Below are 18,485 nucleotides of genomic sequence, written 5' to 3'. Positions count from 1 at the left end.
CTCAGTATCTCTCAGCTGTGACTGTATTAGGAACCCTGGGGTAGAAAGACTCTTGACTTTTCTGAAAGCATTTCATTGCCTTGAAAATGGGAAATAAATACCGGCACTCATCCCTAGTTTACGTTTAAATCGAAATTGCTTTCAACTCCTTCATTCTAATCACCCACTGGACCTAAGTCTTGCTGAGGTCACACATTGACAGATCTCGTCGCAGTTGACTGAATGCACTTAAGGTGACTGTTTTTTTGCTTGAAAGGGAAGGCGAGGATTTGATCTGATTGGTGTTTCTGACGTTAGCAAAGGATTTAATAGGGTTAGGATTTGATGTGGAAACGTACTGAGATGAGAACTAGGGATCATGTATTTTAAATAGTCTCTGACAATCCAATAAGAAACTCACAAGCCAAGGGGAAGCTATAACATTGTGGTATTGTTGATTTAATGATGACCATGAATCTGTTGTTATTCATCTGAAAAGTGCATCGGGTTTACTAATGTCCTTTAGGGAAAGAAGCTGCTCTCCTTACCTTCTCTGGCCTACATGTGACTCCAGATCCACAGCAATGTGGCAAAATAATGTGCAACTCGGGTGCCTCACCATCAATCTTGTTACCCTAAGAGAGAGAGGATGAGGAGAAAGTCAACTGAAGGAACAAGGTGGTTGGTGCTTACAGGAATAGACTTGTAAAAGAGAAATGACCCTAATCATGGGAGGTGCTTCACCATTATAAATGAGCTCGTGTAACATTTTATCAATATTCCCATTCCTGGTTCTCATGAGGTAAGTGCCCTTTGTGCCTGTCTGGCTCACCCTGATGAGTAATCAGTATATCACTATCATCTGTGTACACATGTATAAACTTGAGGAAAATGGCAAGGCCAGTGAGGAATTCCACACTGATCTGGAGGAATTTCTTGTGTCTGTACCAGTAGCTAATGCTTTGATACTCTTAACAACTCATCTGCTGAGTTTGTAGATCCTGCATTGGAATCCAATAAAAGCCAGCTCAGCTGTTCAGACTGGATTATAAGTAATTGACCCTCAATCCTGAGGGACTGCCTGAGAAAACAGGGCTATGTATTTCAAAAGCTAGGTCCCAAGATTGCATCCTGAACTTACATCTCTGGATCATTAATACTGGTTTAAAAAAAATCAGGGAATTTGCTGGTTATCTATGGAAAGCAATCAGGAAGCATGAGTAAGAGCAATTATGCACTTTGGGTCTTACTCTCAAACCATTCAGTTCCCAGGCATCACTCTGGGAATGCTCTGCTTAAAGCCTCATCTCTGTTTTCTTCTTCCATCCATTTGATTTATCTTTTAAGACATTACAATGACACTTCATTTTTCCTTCCTTTTTGAGCCGAGGCATAGAATATAAGAGCAGCAAGACCATACTGGAGCGAGTCAAATAGTACTCAGCCAAAACCCAAGTACTGCATGTAGTTCAGTCACCTTATTACAGAATTTGCTAAGTTGCCACACCAGAAGGGGTTAAGAGGAGATTTACAAGGATGTTGTAGTGATTGTACTTGAATTGCTCCTTGTGAGGGTCAGCTTATGTCTGTGGCTGTACTATTTCTATAATTTGCTTTCTTGGATAGATGCAAAATATCCAGGGGCGCTGTTTTGAAGCAGATAGTTGCCTGTGGTGCCGTAACATTTTTTTGAATCCCTTAATTAATTTCACAAAATCAATTATGTTGTTCAATTATTCATTCTCTTTCTTGGAGGTTGTTGTGTATCTAAATGGCTTTTATTTTTATTTTTACTCACTCGTGGGACATGGGTATCATTGGTCAGCCAGCATTTATCGCCGTTGAACTGCTGCAATCCATGTGGTGTATGTTGACTCATAATGCCCTTAGGAAGGGAATTCCAGGATTTTGATCCAGCCACAGTGAAAGAACAGTGATGCATCTCCAATTCAGAATGGTGAGTGGCTTTGAGGGGAATTTGGAGGTGGTGGTGTTTGCAGGAATCTGCTGCCCTTGTCCTCCTAGATGGAAGTGGTCATGGATTTGGACAGTGCTGTCAAAGGAGCCCTGGTGAATTTCTGTAGTGTGTCTTCCAGATTGTACACATTGTTGCTACTCATCAGCAGAGGAGGGAGTCGATACTTGTGGATATGACACCAAGCAGGCTGCTTTCTCCCGGATGGTGCTATTAGAGTTGCATCCATACAGGCAAGCGGGGACTATTCCTTCATACTCTTGACTTATGCCTAATGGACTGTGCATAGGCGATAAGGAGTCAGGAGGTGAATTACTCACAGCAGTATTCCTAGCCTCCTGGGAGAAAGCAACTTTTTCACACGAAGTGTTTTGGATGTGGAATGAGCTGCCAGATGAAGTAGTAGATGCAGGTAGTTAGAACAATTAAAAGACAGTTGGAAAGGTACATGAACAGGAAAGGTGTGGGCAAGATCTAGCAAATGGAGTACATTGTGGGAAAATGTGATAATGTCCATTTTTGGTGAGAATGTTAAAAAGACCTTAATGGTAGAGGTTGACGAGCTAAGAGATTCAGTGTTTTGGTTGCTAAGTATGTGATACTGCTATAGCAAGAAATTGGGAAAAATAATGGAATATTGTCCTTTGTTGTGAGGGGAATTGATTAGAGGTTCGCTTGAGTTATACAGAGCATTGTGAGACCACAACCAGAGTACTGTATCACATATTAGTCACCTTATTTATGATATAAATACATTGAAGAATGTTCAAAGAATGTTTTGCAGACTTATACTTGAAATAAGTAGGTCATCTAATGAGAGTAGGATGCACCTGTTAGGCTTGAATCCACTGGCAGTTTAGAAGAGAAAGAGTGATGCGATTGAAACAAAACAAATCGTGAGGGATTCTTGAAGGAAGGATGTGAGGGGTATACTTCCTGTGGTGGGAGAATCTAGAACGAAGGATCACTGTTCAAAAATCAGAGGTCACTAAATTAAGCTAGGGATGAGTCTACTTTGTTTGTTTTCCCCCTCAGAAGGTCGCAAGTCTAGAGAAGTCACTTTCTGATGAGTGGGGCAAACAGCACATTTGAATATTCAAGGACATGATGGAGACATTTTTGGTAAGCAAGCTGGTGAAAGGATGTCAGAGTAGGCGGAAATGTGAATTTAAGGTTACCATTAGATGAGTTACAATTGTAATAAATAGCAGACCTAGCTTGAGGGGACAAATATTGCCCCCCCTCCCCCCACCCTGCTCCTTGTTCTTCATGTTACCAATAGAGAAAAAGCGCTGAAGGGTGAAGTTTGTGACTGCTGCTAGGGTGCCAGGCATTAATCTGCCTGCTTTTTAGGCTATGGTCACATCTGGCAGAGTAGGCATAGGACCCCCTCTTCACTTGTGGTCAGTGGTACCCTGGTGAAACCTGCAATCTCTGTGTAACTTGTTTCACTGTGGCAGAGAATGAACAAATGAATAGAGGTGAGCTGTCGTGTGCATTTCAAAAGATTGGTCTGACTTATTTCCATCCTCATGGCTCAGGCCATGGACGTCCATTGAATTGGGGCACTCTTGTGGGTTGAGTGCTGCAGTGGCTTGCCACTGCCTTCTACAGGATGGCTGAGCAGTGAGCTCTCCCATTTGTAATATCAGCTATCAGGCATAGTGAAAGCATTCACAGACTGACAGTCAACCTGTTAAAAAAAAAACCTTCCAAAGCCAACAAGTCCAACTAACTAGCAGGCAGCCAATGATCCAGTCACATATAAGCCAGGATGGCAGTTTCCATCCCTAAGGGACATCAGTGAACTAGATGATTTTTCCTGACAATCGGCAATGGATTCATGGTCACCATGAGACTCAATTTCAAATTTCTTATTCAATTCAAATTCCACTATCTGCTGTGTTGGGATTTGAACCTGGGTCTCCAGTGACAATACCACGAGACTGTCACCTCCCCTGGAATAGGACTGCTAAGGATGTGCTTTCCTGCTGCTGGACATATATTGTGATGGAGGTCAAAAAAATCAAATAACAGTAGTTTTGGTGTCTAACATACATTACACCTCACTATTCCCAGAATCATCATAAAAGTTAAAACATGCTTATCAAGTGTGCAGAGTACCTGTCAGGTGGATCCAGTTCTATCAGAAAACACAGACCAGGTTTGTATATGTAACAAGAATTATTATTATTGCAAATAAATAATTACATCCACAGGTGAACAACTATGAATTGTCAACATGTAACTCTCCCCTCTGAGGAGACCTTCCCCCACACACATACAGACATACAGACAGACACGAGCCAAACAAAAAGGTGTCATGGAGCGGATTAAATTTTAAAAAAAACCTGGGGAAGCCGTTCAATAGTTCCAGTCTACAGGGTTCACAGATGATTTTTTTTGCTTGCCAAAATTTTCCGTTCTTCGATCTCTTTCCTCCAGGTTCTTTCCATTTTGGCAAAGGCTATTAGTATACTAACTGCGAAATCTCCTATCTACCAGTGAAAGGCCATAGCTGACAGCAACTGGTGAAGGAACATAAACCAGCTTTCTTCAATCCTTAGCTATTTTACTTGCAAGAAAGACACACCACATTCCCCTTGCAGCAGTCCGAAGGCTTCTGCCAGTATTGTTCACGCCCACAAGCTGTTCAGCCAACCTGGAGCCAATCAGATAGTTGTTGTCATGCTCACGGCCTTCGGAATTCACAACTTGACAAAGTCCGCAGCCAGCCGAAACACACTTGGCGCACAGTCCCTGGTCCGGCCCGTCTCCAAATAGCCTCCCCTCCTGCTTGAACAGATCAGCAGTGTAAGCACAACTTGCAATGAGTTTCAGTAACTATGCTTTTAGAAAGTGCCACAATTCCTCACACAATCCTCTGCTTTCAAAAAGTTGATATTTTCCCCCGATTTAGTCCACTATCAAAAATACAGAAATATAAACAGATATTGCCTTTAGAAGCGAGACTGCTTTGTGTTGAATATAAAGTGACGATGAATTGGCAGGTGTGCATACATTTTATGATTTGATTTGGTTTATTATTGTCACATGTACTTAAGTACAGTGAAAAGTTTTGTTTCATTAGCAGAACAGGCAGATCATAGCAAGCAAGGACACATGCTTGTGTGAATGTCCTTGGAAGTTTGAAGTTGGCTTGATTCCAACACCTCCCTTCCACCCTCCCATTCTGCCTGCTTTAGCACCTAAAAGCTGGCACCTTATATCCTAATTTCATGTTATTCTCCTCGAAATAAAATAAAAGCTCCCCAGCTGTTTCTCCACCAAGTCAGCTTTTTGTTCCTACTCATTCACAAGATATGGGTATCACTGGCTTATTGCCTCATTAACTGCCTTTGAGCAGGTATCGGTGGGCTACCTTCTTAATTTGTTGCAGTACATGTAGTATATGTGCACCCACAGGCCCGTTTGGTGGGGGGGGGGGGGTTGTAATTGCCAATATCTTTACTCAGAGACTGAAGGAACAGTGGATAGTTTTTTTTTAAAGTCAGGATGGTATATGGCTTGGATCGGACATAGTAGGAAGTGGTACTCCCATATATCTGCTGCCATTTCTGCTCCCAAACTGTGTTGCCTGCACACTAGATCGCAAGCGTCATCATGGACTTCCACTTATCCTTTTTCTGCCAATGTGACTAGTCCATTTGCTGCAGTGTGCAGCTTTCTCCTTCAAAGCAGCCAAGGCCAAATGTTGTATCATCTACCAGCACCTTGGTTAATTTTTGTCTCTAACCTTGGGTGGGATGCAGGTATCGCTGGCAAGTGTTTATTGCTAATTCTCACAGCCCTTGAACAGTGGTTGTCTAAGTCGGTTCAGAGGGTAACCACATTGCTTTGGGTCTGCAGTCATGTGCAAGACAGCCCAGATAAGAATGGCAGATCTCAAAAGAGCATAAGTCCCTGAGTTGGGCTTTTAGAACAATTGACAATAGTTTCAGAACTGAATTTATGTTCTGGATTTATTAATTAACTTTAAATTCTACCATGCCAGGATTTGAAACGGTGTCTCCACAACATTAGTTTTATTGGATGATTATTTGGAAAGAAAGCTGTATGGAGAAAAGAGAGATGACTGGCACTAGGTAATAGAAATGGCTGCAGGCATGATGGGCTGAATGGCCTCCCACTGTGCTGTAACAATTCTGTAATTGATCTGTTGATTATTAATCTGGTGACATTACCAATATGTCACATTCTCCTACTCTTACACGACTTACATGAAACCCACATCATTGACATTGACACAAACAGCAAAGGACCCAGCATGAGTCCAGCTGAAGCCCACTGGAAACCAGCTCTTCCCATTCCCAAGTTGCCAATAAACATGATTCATTGCCACTTGGCCAACTTTGGTTCCACTGTGCCACTTTCCCTTGGGTGTCATGAGCTTTTAACTGACCAACCAGTTGGTAAAGCAGCTGTGGAACCCTGCTGCATATGACACCAGACATGATCATGTCCTTCATCACAAATACAGGCACCCATTGGACAAAGGCAGAGCTGCAAACCGGGTAACACTTTATTGATTCATATAAATACCGTGGACCAACATTGTCACCCAGATGGAGTTTGCATTCTGGTTCAGAAGTGCTTTCTTTGCTAATTTTAGTGTTCCTACAAAGGTTATTTCCATCCCCTACCCTCCCCCAACACCTCCCTCTTAAATAACTGGCACTGGTACTTGGTCCGAGTTGGCTTACGATCGGCGATCTCGAAGACCCCGAGCACGAGGGGATCTGGCTTCGGGCTGAAGTACCGCCGCTGCCTCTGCGGCAGTGGGCGGTCGGAGATGCGGTGACGGAGCGGATACGCTGGTATCCTCAGGGGTGCTGGATCGCACCAGGCCCGTTACACCACTGCCTTGGGCCTGGGTCTCATTGATGCCACTGCTGGCTAGCGGGAGGGCAGACTCCAGGAGGTCAGTGACACGACTGAAGCCGCGGTCTATCCGCACCCCCAACCTTTCCAAGCCCGAGGAGATGGTGCAGGCCAGGGCCTGAATGGCACCAGTTTGTGCCTCGATCAACGAGGCCAATGCTGGTGCCACAGGCTCCGGGACTGGGGGCCTCACTGTAGCTTCCACCGAGCTAACCATGTGTTCCATGGTGGACTGCAAAGTGGCAATGCCCTGGGGCAGAATGCCACACAGGATGGAAGCAGAGTCTTCAACGCTCTCAGACAGGGTGAGGCAACTCCGAGACAGACTGTCCAAGGCTTCCAGGAGTTGGTGATGGACGTGGAAGATCTTCTGCTTGAAAGCTGGGCCACTCAATTCAGCGTCTCGGTGCTCCTCAGCAAAGCTGGAGTCGGAGCTGGCCCTGTGGCCATCTGTCTCCTGCACTGTCCTTTCCAGTATGTTCAGCTCCTGCTCACCATTGCCGAATAATTCACCTCGTGAGGACTCTTGGAGCTCGCCCTCTCTCCCATCAGACACTCCAATTGCTGTGCTGTTGTACTGAAAGGATGGAGCTGGCGATGGTGCCTGTTCCATCAGGTGATGCTCCTCAATCTCGTGCCCAGCGAAGCCCAAATAATGGGGCATATCTGGAAGAAAAGGGAGAGGGGGGAAGGGTCAGTGAGCACCACGAATGGCGGGGGGTGGGGGGGGGGGGGGAAAACGAGAGAAGCATGGAGGAGCCCCCACCCAACCCAGAGTGACTGTGCACCCAGCACCATGTCTTGGCGAAATGCAAGCGGCTACGGGAATGTGGAAGGCACCCTGTGAAACTTGGCCTCCAGCCTCGCCGTTCTCGATGCTCCTCCGGCTGTATATCTCCACGATGTCCAGGGCCTCTTGTTCCATCTGGGTCAGGGCTTGGATGGAAACCTGGCGCTCCCCACCGCTGAGCGGGTTCCTTGGTTTCTGTGCCAGCTTGTCCTGTGGAAACAGCAGGGAACCGAGTAAGTTATTTTCTGAATTCACTTGCGAGATGGAGCCATCCATCTAGGCCACTATTTATTACCCATCCCTAATTACCCAGAGAGCAGTTAAGGGTCAGCCACGTTGCTGTGGGTCTGGAGTCATCAGTAGACCAGACCAGGTAAGGATGGCAGTTTCCTTCCCTTAAGAACATTAGTGATTCAGATGGGAATTTTCTGACAATCAGCGTCAGTTTCACAGTCATTATTCGACTCTTAGTTCCAACTTGTAAAAAAAAATTGAATACAAATTCCAACATCTGCCAGGGTGGGATTCGAACCAGCGTTCACAGAACATTACCTGGGTCTCTGGATTAGTAGTTTAGTAATCATACCACTAGGTCATTGCCTCCCCTGACTTCCCCTCCACTAGTGCCAGTACATCCAGCTGCTGTAACAAACGGGCTTGTGGAGCAGATACAGGGAGAGGTGAGTCGAATGCCATCTGTGCCATGCCAGAGTGGCACATGTCAGGGCATTCAACTGGACAGCTATGCCATCTTTCCCAGGTCAACAGGTCTCATCTCTACCTTCAGACTGTCAGCAGTGGCTGCATCTGCAAATAGAAAAGGGAGCTCTTTACAGAATCATAGAATCCCTACAGTGCAGACAGAGGTAATTCAGTCCATCAAATTTACACCAACCCTCCAAAGCACATTCCACTACCCCAAACCATGAACAACGCTAACACATTTGGGCTGCACTTCTCTGGACACAGTGCTGGGCAATTTAGCATGAACAATCAACCTAACCTTAACATGGTTGGCCTGTGGGAAGAAACCAGAGCGCCCAGCAGAAACCCATCCAGATACAAGGAGAACATGTAGACGCCATACAGACAGTTGCTCAGGGTTGGAATTGAACTGGGATCCCTGATGTGGTGAAGCAGCAGCGCTGACTATTGAGCCACTGTGCATTCTTGTGGAAAGTCCCTCTTGCCTCCCTCTACAGATGCTGCCTAATTTGCTGAGCTTTTCCAGGACTGACAGCATTTACAAACGGAGGAGAAGCTGGGGTAGATTGCAGCCATGACTGACAGAAAACACAAAAAGCCATCACACAGAGGTCAGCAAATTATTGGAGTGTCGAAGAAAATTGTGGACTGAAAGTGTGTGGATATCTGGGGCAGTGAGGCTGTCTGCTTTTAATGTTTGCAAGCGGTTCATGCAAATGTGACAAATCGCCTTCAATATCTGTTCCCTGTTAACTAATTGTAGGAGGAAGGATGATGGAGAAACAAAACAAAGAATTTGACGGAAATAAGATGATAATATAGACTTAGTTAAGGCAGGGCAATGTCTGTTGGAACTGGAATATGTGGGAGTTTGTGATTGTAAGATTAGCCTCAGCAAACACACGTCCAATGTATGATGGCACCCCTGAATGCCTCTTGTGCAGTGACACAGAGTCTGAGAACAAGTCTAAGACTTTTCTTTAATTTCATCCTGACATGTCAGCACTGCTGACTATGGCAGCATTTATCAACCATCCCTAATTGCCCTGGACAAATCGCTGATGAAGCACCACAACTGCTGTAGTTCACACAGGGATAGCTCTGCCCTAAGGGTTGTTGGGGTAGGGAGTTTCGGGATGTTGATCCCCAACAGTGAAGGTAAACAGATTTAGTTCCATCTCACCATCCCTACTTCGAACCACATCACTGTTAATATCCTGGCACACCCTTCCGAACAACAGTATGGCTGTTACCACAGCAGAGCTTTAGGAGACATCCCAGCACCTTCTCAAGGGCAATTCAGAATGGGCGATAAATACTGGCCTTGCCAACGATGTTAGCATCTCCTGAAATGATTTTAAAACAACACGGAAGGGTCTCAGAATCAGCATACTACAACACAGAAAAATGGCCTTTCAGCTCATTGTATCTGCGCTAACTATTCTAATACCATTTTCCAGCACTTGGCCCATAGCCTTGTCTGCTTGGCAAGTTTTTTTTAATTCACTCATGGGAGTTGGGCATACTAGCTGGCCAGCATTTATTGCCCATCCCTAGCTGCCTCTGAACCGAGGGGCTTAGTAGGCCATTTCAGAGGGCAGTTGAGTGTCAACCACATTCCTGTGGATCTAGAGTCACATGTAGACCAGACCAGGTGAGGATAGCAGATTCCTTCCCTGAAGGCCATTAGTGAACCAGATTGGTTGTTGTCGACAATCAACAATGTTTTCACAGTCATCATTAAATTCTTAATTTCAGAATATTACTGAATTCAGATTCAACCATCTGTCATGATGGGATTCGACCTCAGGTCCCCAGAGCATTGGTTGAATTTCTGGATTAATTGTCTAGTATAAATACTACTGAACCATCACTTCTCCATTCACATTATCTAACTTATTCAAATGAATGATTTGAGGGTTTCTACGTCCACAATTCTAACAGGTAGTGGGTTCCAGATTCCCACCACCCTCTGGGTGGACAAACCTCTCCTCACATCTGCTCTAAACCGTCTATCATGTCTCTTCAATCTACCGCCCTGGTCAATAATCCTGCCACCAAAGGGGAAACGTTCCTTTCTGTCTACCTATCTATACCCCGCATAAATTTATAAATCTCCATCACGTCCTCTTTTCAATCACCTCTGCTCAAAGGAAATTAATCCCAGTCTGACTAATCTCTCTTCGAGAATCTACACAAACTGTCACATCTGAGAGGTATGACGTACATGCTGTCAATGAGTACTTAAAGAAAAGACTGGACAGCTGGATTGGATAGCATGGCACCTTGGCAATGTGACGGTGTCCAAAAAGAAATTGTGGACAAGTTTAATGTATTTGCAGTGGATTTTCTCATTGTAGAATTCTTTTGAGGCAGGATCAAGAGACCCTCATGGTACTTTGTCTTTCTGGTATCAAGAGGTGATTACATTGAAATTTACAACATTCTTACAAGGCATGACAGGCGTGGATATAGACAGGATCCTTCCCTGGCTGGTGACTCCAGAACCAGGGGACTCAACCTCAGCAGTCATTTTGTAGTGCAGAACTTGAGAACTGCTGAAAGAAAGACACATTCTGTCAAAGGTTTTTGTCTTGCACTCATCAAGAAAATTTTCTAAAAATGACAATTCCAGGAGAAAACCAATATTTATACTGCATTAGAGGGAAGTGCAGATTGGTCAGCAATTGGATTCCGATTGGCACAAGAGTGGCCAGTTTTTTCAGCAATACTACAGAACAGCTCCGGAATGTTATAATCCCTGGATTACTGCCAATTTGTATGTTGCTCAAGCAAAGGGTTAAGCAGCTTAAGGAAGGAAACATGAAACTGAAGGAGTGCTGGGGTAATGTGGAGCTCCACTGCATGTGACATCAGCTCGTACTGCTTCAGGACAGTGCGACAGGATAGAAATGTACCACTGGGATAGGCTCTACCATTAACTAGGCAGGACTGAAGTTTAAAATAGAAGCGATAAATTGAGTCACCACCATAAGGCCACTGGAAATAGGGCCCTCATGGTGCTGTGGCAGTGTACCTACCCCTGCCCTGGACCAAGAGACCTGGGGTCAAGTCCCAGAGGTGTATAATTACATTCCTTAACAGTTTGATTACAAAAATATTTTAAATAAAAAAGACAAAATAAGAACAGAACTTGGCCATTCGGCACCTTGAGTTTGCTCAACCATTCAGTACAATTATGGCTGAACTGACTGTCTTCACATCTACTTTCCTGTCCTATCCCTGTCACTCCTGATTCCCTGACTGATCAAATATCTATCCATCTCAGCGTTAAATATAAATAAAAACTTCACTCACACAGCTGTCTGTGGCAAATAAGTTTCAAAGATGTAGGCGGCTTTACCCCAGGATGGGGGGATTTCACAACTCGTGGGTATGTTTTTAAGGCAAGAGGAGAGAGATTTTAAGAAAAGGCATGAGGGACACTTTTTTTATTTTACACAGAGGGTCGTTCATATTTGGAATAAACTTCCTGAGGAAGTGGTGGATGCGGACACAGTTATAATGTTCAAAAGACACCTAGATAGACACACAAATAGGAAAGGTTTGAAGGGATATGAGCCAGGAGCAGGCAGATGGGACTCGTTTAATTTGGGATTATGTTCAGCATGGATTGGTTGGATCGAAAGGTCTATTGCCTCTCTATATGACTCTCTGACTTACAACACTCGGAGAAGGCAATGAGGGGAAACATCCACTTAGCATTCATAATGACTTTGAACTAGTCCCCAAGGAGGAGGGGTGGGCAGTCTACTGGTGGGGAGAACGCAGGGATTTACAGGGAAGCTTGTATGAATTATAACGTGAAAATGAAAAGGAAGTCATTGGCAGTTAGATGTCGTGCAGTAGATACTACAGGTAACAGGAAAAAGCAAAACATACAAAGCAATTGAATCAACAGAGCAAAAGAAGAATCATGCCAGAAGAGAGCAAGACAGGTTGTACAGCGAGGCAATATGGGTAGAACTCAGGGAAGGCAAGATGAAATCACAATGCTGGGGCTATACTACAGGCCTCCCCACAGCCAGAACAGAATGTGTAGACAGACTTGGGAAAGATGTCAAAACAGCAGGGTTGTTGTGATGGATGATTTTAACTTCCCCTATACTGACTGGGACTCACTTTGTGCTAGGGGCTTAGATGGGGCAGAATTTGGAAGGCCCATTAAGGTAGGTTTCGTGATACAGTATGTAAACAGTCCAACCAGGGAAGGGGTTACACTGGACCTGGTTTTAGGAAATGAGCCTAGCCATGTGAGTGAAGTTTCAGCAGGGCAGCATTTTCAGAGTTGTGACCATAACATCATGAGAGTTAAGATACTCATGAATAGGCATAACAGCAGTCCTTAGATGAAGGTGTTAAACTGGGGAAAGGTGAACTGCAACAATATTAGGCAGGAAGTGGAGGATTTTGATGGAGGTTGCTACTTGAGGGTAAATTCACTTCAGACCTGTCAGTCAGAGTATTTCAAACAGCAGTTGATAAGTGTTCAGGAGCAGCATGTTCCTGTGAGAATAAAGGATAGACATGATGAGTTATGTGAACGTTCGCTGACCAAGGATATTCTGACGTTGGTCAAAAAGAAAAAGGAAGCATACGTAAGGTCCAGAAAGATGGGAACTGGTGAAGCCCTTGAAGCATTTAAGGAAAGGACCTAAAAAAGGAATTAGAAAGGCTCAAAGGGGTCATGAAAAGTCATTAGCAAACAGGATTAAAAAGAAACCCAAGTCTTATTAAACATGTTCAAAAAGCAAGAGGATAGCTAAGGAAAGGGCTGGCCCACTTAAGGCCAAAGAAGGGAATTTATATGTGGAGCCAGAAGTAGGTGAGGTCCTAAATGAATATTTCGTGTCGATATTCACCAAGGAGAAGGAATTGATGGAGGATGATCTCAGGGAAGGGCCTGCAAATTTCTCAGGCAAGTTACTTAAAAAGGAGGAGGTGTTGTGCATCTTAAAAAGGATTAAGGTAAGTCTCTGATGGGATCTGTTCCACAACAATGAGGGAGGCAAGAGAATAAACTGCTGGAGCACTGACAAGCATCTTTGAATTCTTTATTTTATTTGCTTTTATTTCCAAAGCAGGAATTTATAAAATGCCTCACTGGACTGACTGTGTCCACAAATTGTGTGCTTTTTAAACAAAATACCATGTATCTGCAAATGCAAATTCATCTCATACATTTATACGCATGTGTGTGTGTGATTTTATGTGTATGCGTGTAGGAGAGACAGAGTGCACACATGTATATATGCGCATTTATACGTGTGTGCGAGGCTCAGTGGGTATGTGTGTGTGAGAGAGAGTGAGTATTTGAGGGTGCGAGAGGGCAACAGAGGGTGAGGGAGTGAGTGAGAGGGTGTGACTGCGAGTGACTGCACATGTGACTGAGTGTGTGTGAGCATCTGTGCATGACAGTGAGTAGTGTGGTGAGGTCCATGGTGTAACATGAATCCAATATCACGACTGAGCCTCTCATTATGGGTACTGAACTCGGCCATCAGTCACTGCTTGGCGATTCTGTGTTGTTGCATATCCCAAAGTACACCTTGGTTTACCCAAAGATCTGAGCTCAATGTTTGAGACCACTGAAGTGTTCCCCCCACAGACCCACACATGTACATATAAATCTATGGTGTGTATTTGTATTTGCAGACTTGTATTTGGAGATGCATTCTATTTTGTTCAAAAATGACATAATTTGTAAACACAGTCAGTCAATGGAGCATTTTATAAACTTCTGCTTTGCAAATAAAACCAATCTGATTCCAGATTAAAACACAGATAGTTTCTAAACAAGGCCTCATATCTAAAATGTATTGTCTGACCTCAGGTTCGCCTCTTGTACACACTAACAAACCCTTTGGTTATCTCGAGATATTGACTTCAAAGAAATTCTGGGATTTACATTTTAATCAATAGAAGCCCACATCTCCTTTCTAATGGATTACAGATTTAACAGGAGGAAGTCAGTCAGCCATTTAGGTTTATACAATATACATAGATCAGTTGTATGATCCTTTGATCTCTTAATTATAAATTCTGTGTCTTGAAACCTCCTCTTTCGCTACACCTGAGGAAGTTGCAACACTCTGAAATCTAGTGTTTTCAAATAAACTATAACCTGGTATTGTGTGATTTTCCAGCCCAGTCCAATACCAGTACCTCCCACATCATGGCATCCCATTGTTTAAGAAGGGTAGCATGGATAATCCTGGAAATTACAGGCGTATGAGCATCATATTGAAGGTCGGGAAATTACTGGAAAAGATTCTCAGTGACAATCTACATGCATTTAAAAGCAAAAGGACGTATTAGCTACAAACAGCATGGTTTTGTGCAGAGGAGGTCCTGCCTCACTAACTTGATCAAGTTTTTTGAGGTGGTGAAGAAAATAACTGATGAGAGAAAAGCAGCTGATGTTGTCTACATGGACTTCAGTAAAAATTCTGACAAGGTCTGGTACAAAAGGTGAAGTAACAAAGGTATCAGTGTGAGCTGACAAGATGGAAACAAATTGGCTTAGACATAAGCAGATAGAGGGTGGAAGGATGCTTTGCGGATTGGAGGGCTCTGACTAGTGGTGTTCACAGGGATCAACACTGGGACCTCTGCTGCTCATGGCCTATACAAATGATTTTGAGGAAAACGTAACTAGTAAGTTTGTGGACAATACAAAGATTAGTGGAGTTACGGACAGTGAGGAGGATTGTCAGATAAAACAACAGGATATAGATCAATTGGAGGCATGGGCAAAAAAAAAAATCGTAAATGGAGTTTAATCCATGAAAACATAAGGTGATGAATTTTGGAAAGCAAAGTACAGGTAGAAATTATACAGTGGATGGCAGAGCCCTTAGGATTACTGATATGCAGAGCCATCTAGGTGTGCAGGTCCATAGATCATTGAGGTGGCAGCACAGGCAGATAATGTAGTAAAAAAGGCCTGTGGCATGCTTGCCTTCATTGGGAGGGGCATTGAGTATAAAGATAAGCAAGTTATGCTGCAGTGTTGTAGAACTTTAGTTAGGTCACACTTGGAATATTGCATATAGTTCTGGTCATCACACTATCAAAAGGATGAGGATGCTTTGGAAAGTTTACAGAATAGGTTTACCAAGATGTTGGAGGAATACAGCAGGCCACAGGAACAGGAACTGGAAAAAAAAATTCTGAAGGAGGGTCCCGGCCCGAAACACCAGATTTCCTGTTCCTCTGATGCTGCCTGGCCTGCTGTGTTCCTCCAGATCCACATTGTGCTATTGCCGACTCTAGCATCTGCAGTTCCTGCTACCTCTTTACCAGGATGTTGCCTGGTATGGTGGGATTTTAGCTACGAACAAAGGTTGGATAGACAGGGTTTCTTTTCACTTGAATACTAGAGGTTGAGGGGCAACCTGATAGAACTTTATTAAATGGGTTTGAATGGCATGGATAGACTGGAGGCTTTTTCCCCATGGTGGAGGGGTCACAGATTGAACGTGCAGGGTTTAACAGATGTGCGAGGCAAAGTTTTCACACAAAGAGTGGTGAGTGCCTGGAACATGTTGCCTGAAGAGATGGTGGAAGACGATATAACAGCAGCATTCAAGAGGCACCTGGCTGTATACATGAATTGCAAGGAATAGAGGGATGCAGATCCTGTAAATGAATACAGTTTTAGTATGGAAGGGCAATAGTGTCGGCACAAGCTTGGAGGGCTGATGAGCCTGTTCCTATGTTGCATTGTTCTTTGTTATAATTCGCCACATTTGGCAAAAAGTGGGAGTCAAACCTACATGAATGAAATGCTTTGACATCTCCTTGATAACTAGCTATGTCATACCACAAGGACATATGATTAACCTGCAGTAGAACCTAACAGTTACTGCAAGAAAGCTGTGGCTTCAAACAGACAGTCAAGCCCAAATGCAACAAGGAACAAGGCAGCTACTTCTGTTAAGCAGGCAGGCTGCAGACTTACAATATTGTGGAGGAAAGAATCTACAGAATCATCAATGGTATCATATCAGACCTGAAGGATGAAAATCTAAGAATCGAACATGAGAACCCTTCATTAGCAGACCTTGAACAACACTCCACAAGGATCAAATCTTGGAGACACTTCCAGAGACAGATGCTGTTATTGCAATTGCAGCTAAATCCCACCACTGATCAGGTATTGTCCAAGTTGAGTTGTGAGGCTTAACTTGCTTACTTAAGGGGTCTTATTTTGGTTGCTAAATGCAATAGAGTTTAAATCATTGTTTCAATGTTTGATTGTCTGTGAGATTTCTTAATAAGTAACAAATTAAAGGTAACTTGTGCTAATTTATACACAACAGAACATACTCAATAATGGAGCTTCCACATTCCTCTAGAGTAGGGGATTTCAAATATTCAAACCCTCTGAACAAACAAGTTCTTCCATAACCCAGTCCTGAATGGACTGGCTCTTATTCTTAGACAGTGTCCCCTGGTTCTAGACTTCCTCTGCCTGAAGAGACATTAATCCTTTCAGAATTTGTGAAATTTCACTTAGATCACTTCTCATTCTTGTAAATTGTAGAGAATAAAGTCCCAGTTTCTTCAATGTCTCCTGAAAGGACTGTCTCAACTTCCGAGTATTCAGTCTGGTGAACTTCCAGTAACTCGCTTTGTGGGAAGTATGTCCTTCCTTAGGCAAAAGGACAAGAAACTGCAAACAGTACTGCAGGTGCAGTCTCGCACAGTGTTCTTTACAATTGAAGCAAGGCTTCTTTGCTCCTGGACTCAAATCCTCTTGTCATAAATGTGAAGTACTGGGTACATAGTCCAAATAAAAGCACAAAATATGAGGGAGAAACTGAATGAACAACGAGCGCAAACCCACATTTAAGGATGATAGCTAATGCAGAAACAAGCCTGCATTAGGACATGCAAAACAACATCCAGTTAGAAGTTTTCCAAGGAAGCGGTAGGAATGTAGTTGACAAGGACAGGAGGCTTAACCAATAAAATTACGCTTGGTCAATGCAACCAGCAGTAAGTACGCAGTGGGGACTTTTTGGGGTAAAATCAAGGGAGAGTAGTGGAGTTAGAATAACATGGGAGACTGGTCAAGCATGTCACAAAAGCATAATGGTATTATTTGTTGGGGTTTCCCATATAGATAGGTGACGACAAATGGGTCAGCAGAAGTCAGCAATGTCATGAATTTCAAATTTGCCCGGCATTTCCTTTAGCAATATGTCTTGCAGTCAAAGAAGCAAGTGATACTTTGCAAGCAAGGAAGGTTACTTTATGGGATTCGCCCAAGTTAATAATAGCATGGAAGAAGATAATGGCACAATTTATTGATTGTCTGACAAATGGCCACAGCTTTCAGTAAGGGCATTGCGGACATCCTTACTATGACTTTAGAAATTAGTTTGGGAACCCTTCTATTAGATTGGAACATGACACATACCCTGAAACAAGGTGAGAAACAGAAACCAGGGGATTCAGGGCTAGTTGCCTAACATTCATTGTTGGGAAATTACTTGAGTCTGTAATTAAGACGTCGTGAAAATTTCTGCCGATTTGAGCGAGCTGACGTGGATTTGCAAAACCTGTTTTTGCTTTGAAGAGGTGGCCAGAAGTGATACACAGCAAAACGTCTGTGGAAATTTTTAGTAGGGGCTTTGTTAGCAAATATGATGTCTACCGGATTGAGGGAAAATCATTGACCTTCTGAGGGAACTGGCTTGGGTAGCAGGAGATAGTTGATATGGAAAATGATCAGGCACTAAGCTGGCAGAAAAGACAGACATCACGAAGATCACTGTTGGATCTCAAATATTCACTATTTCCTAACAACCAAGTTGATGGGCTAGGAGATCGCACATTTAAACTTGCCTATACTCCAAGATGGGAGGCTTTGTAAGTACCATTGACGGAAGCAGACAGTGGTAAAGAAATGTTGGTACATCAAGCAAGTTGGCAAAACAGTGGAGCAAAGGGATTTCTGCGCAGGCCAATCACTTTAAACATCAAAAGAATAGAAATTTCCTTACCACTTTTAAAATGGTAAGAACTATAAGAACTTAGGGGCTAAATACACAAATAACCATAATGTCACAGACATATACAGAAAATTATCAAAAAAAGTTATGG

At 43.5% G+C, this 18,485-nt stretch overlaps 1 protein-coding gene across 1 annotated transcript in view; it reads right to left on the bottom strand.

The window, feature by feature from the left end:
• Nucleotides 1-4,633: 4,633 nt before the first annotated feature.
• The window catches only part of LOC125448482 (uncharacterized), a 48,583-nt gene continuing 34,731 nt past the window's right edge, over nucleotides 4,634-18,485 (bottom strand). Inside the window, exons 3-4 of the mRNA XM_059641417.1 lie at nucleotides 7,697-7,856; nucleotides 4,634-7,522 (exon numbers count right to left, since the gene is read on the bottom strand). Coding sequence (XP_059497400.1) covers nucleotides 6,675-7,522; nucleotides 7,697-7,856 — 1,008 coding nt within the window. The 3' untranslated portion in view covers nucleotides 4,634-6,674. The remainder of the gene's footprint in view (nucleotides 7,523-7,696; nucleotides 7,857-18,485) is intronic.

The sequence above is a fragment of the Stegostoma tigrinum genome, chromosome 41 (genome assembly GCF_030684315.1).
Source record: "Stegostoma tigrinum isolate sSteTig4 chromosome 41, sSteTig4.hap1, whole genome shotgun sequence".
NCBI classification, from domain to species: domain Eukaryota; kingdom Metazoa; phylum Chordata; class Chondrichthyes; order Orectolobiformes; family Stegostomatidae; genus Stegostoma; species Stegostoma tigrinum.
Note: the sequence above shows the minus strand (reverse complement) of the source record. Positions and strands in the feature narration are given on the sequence as shown.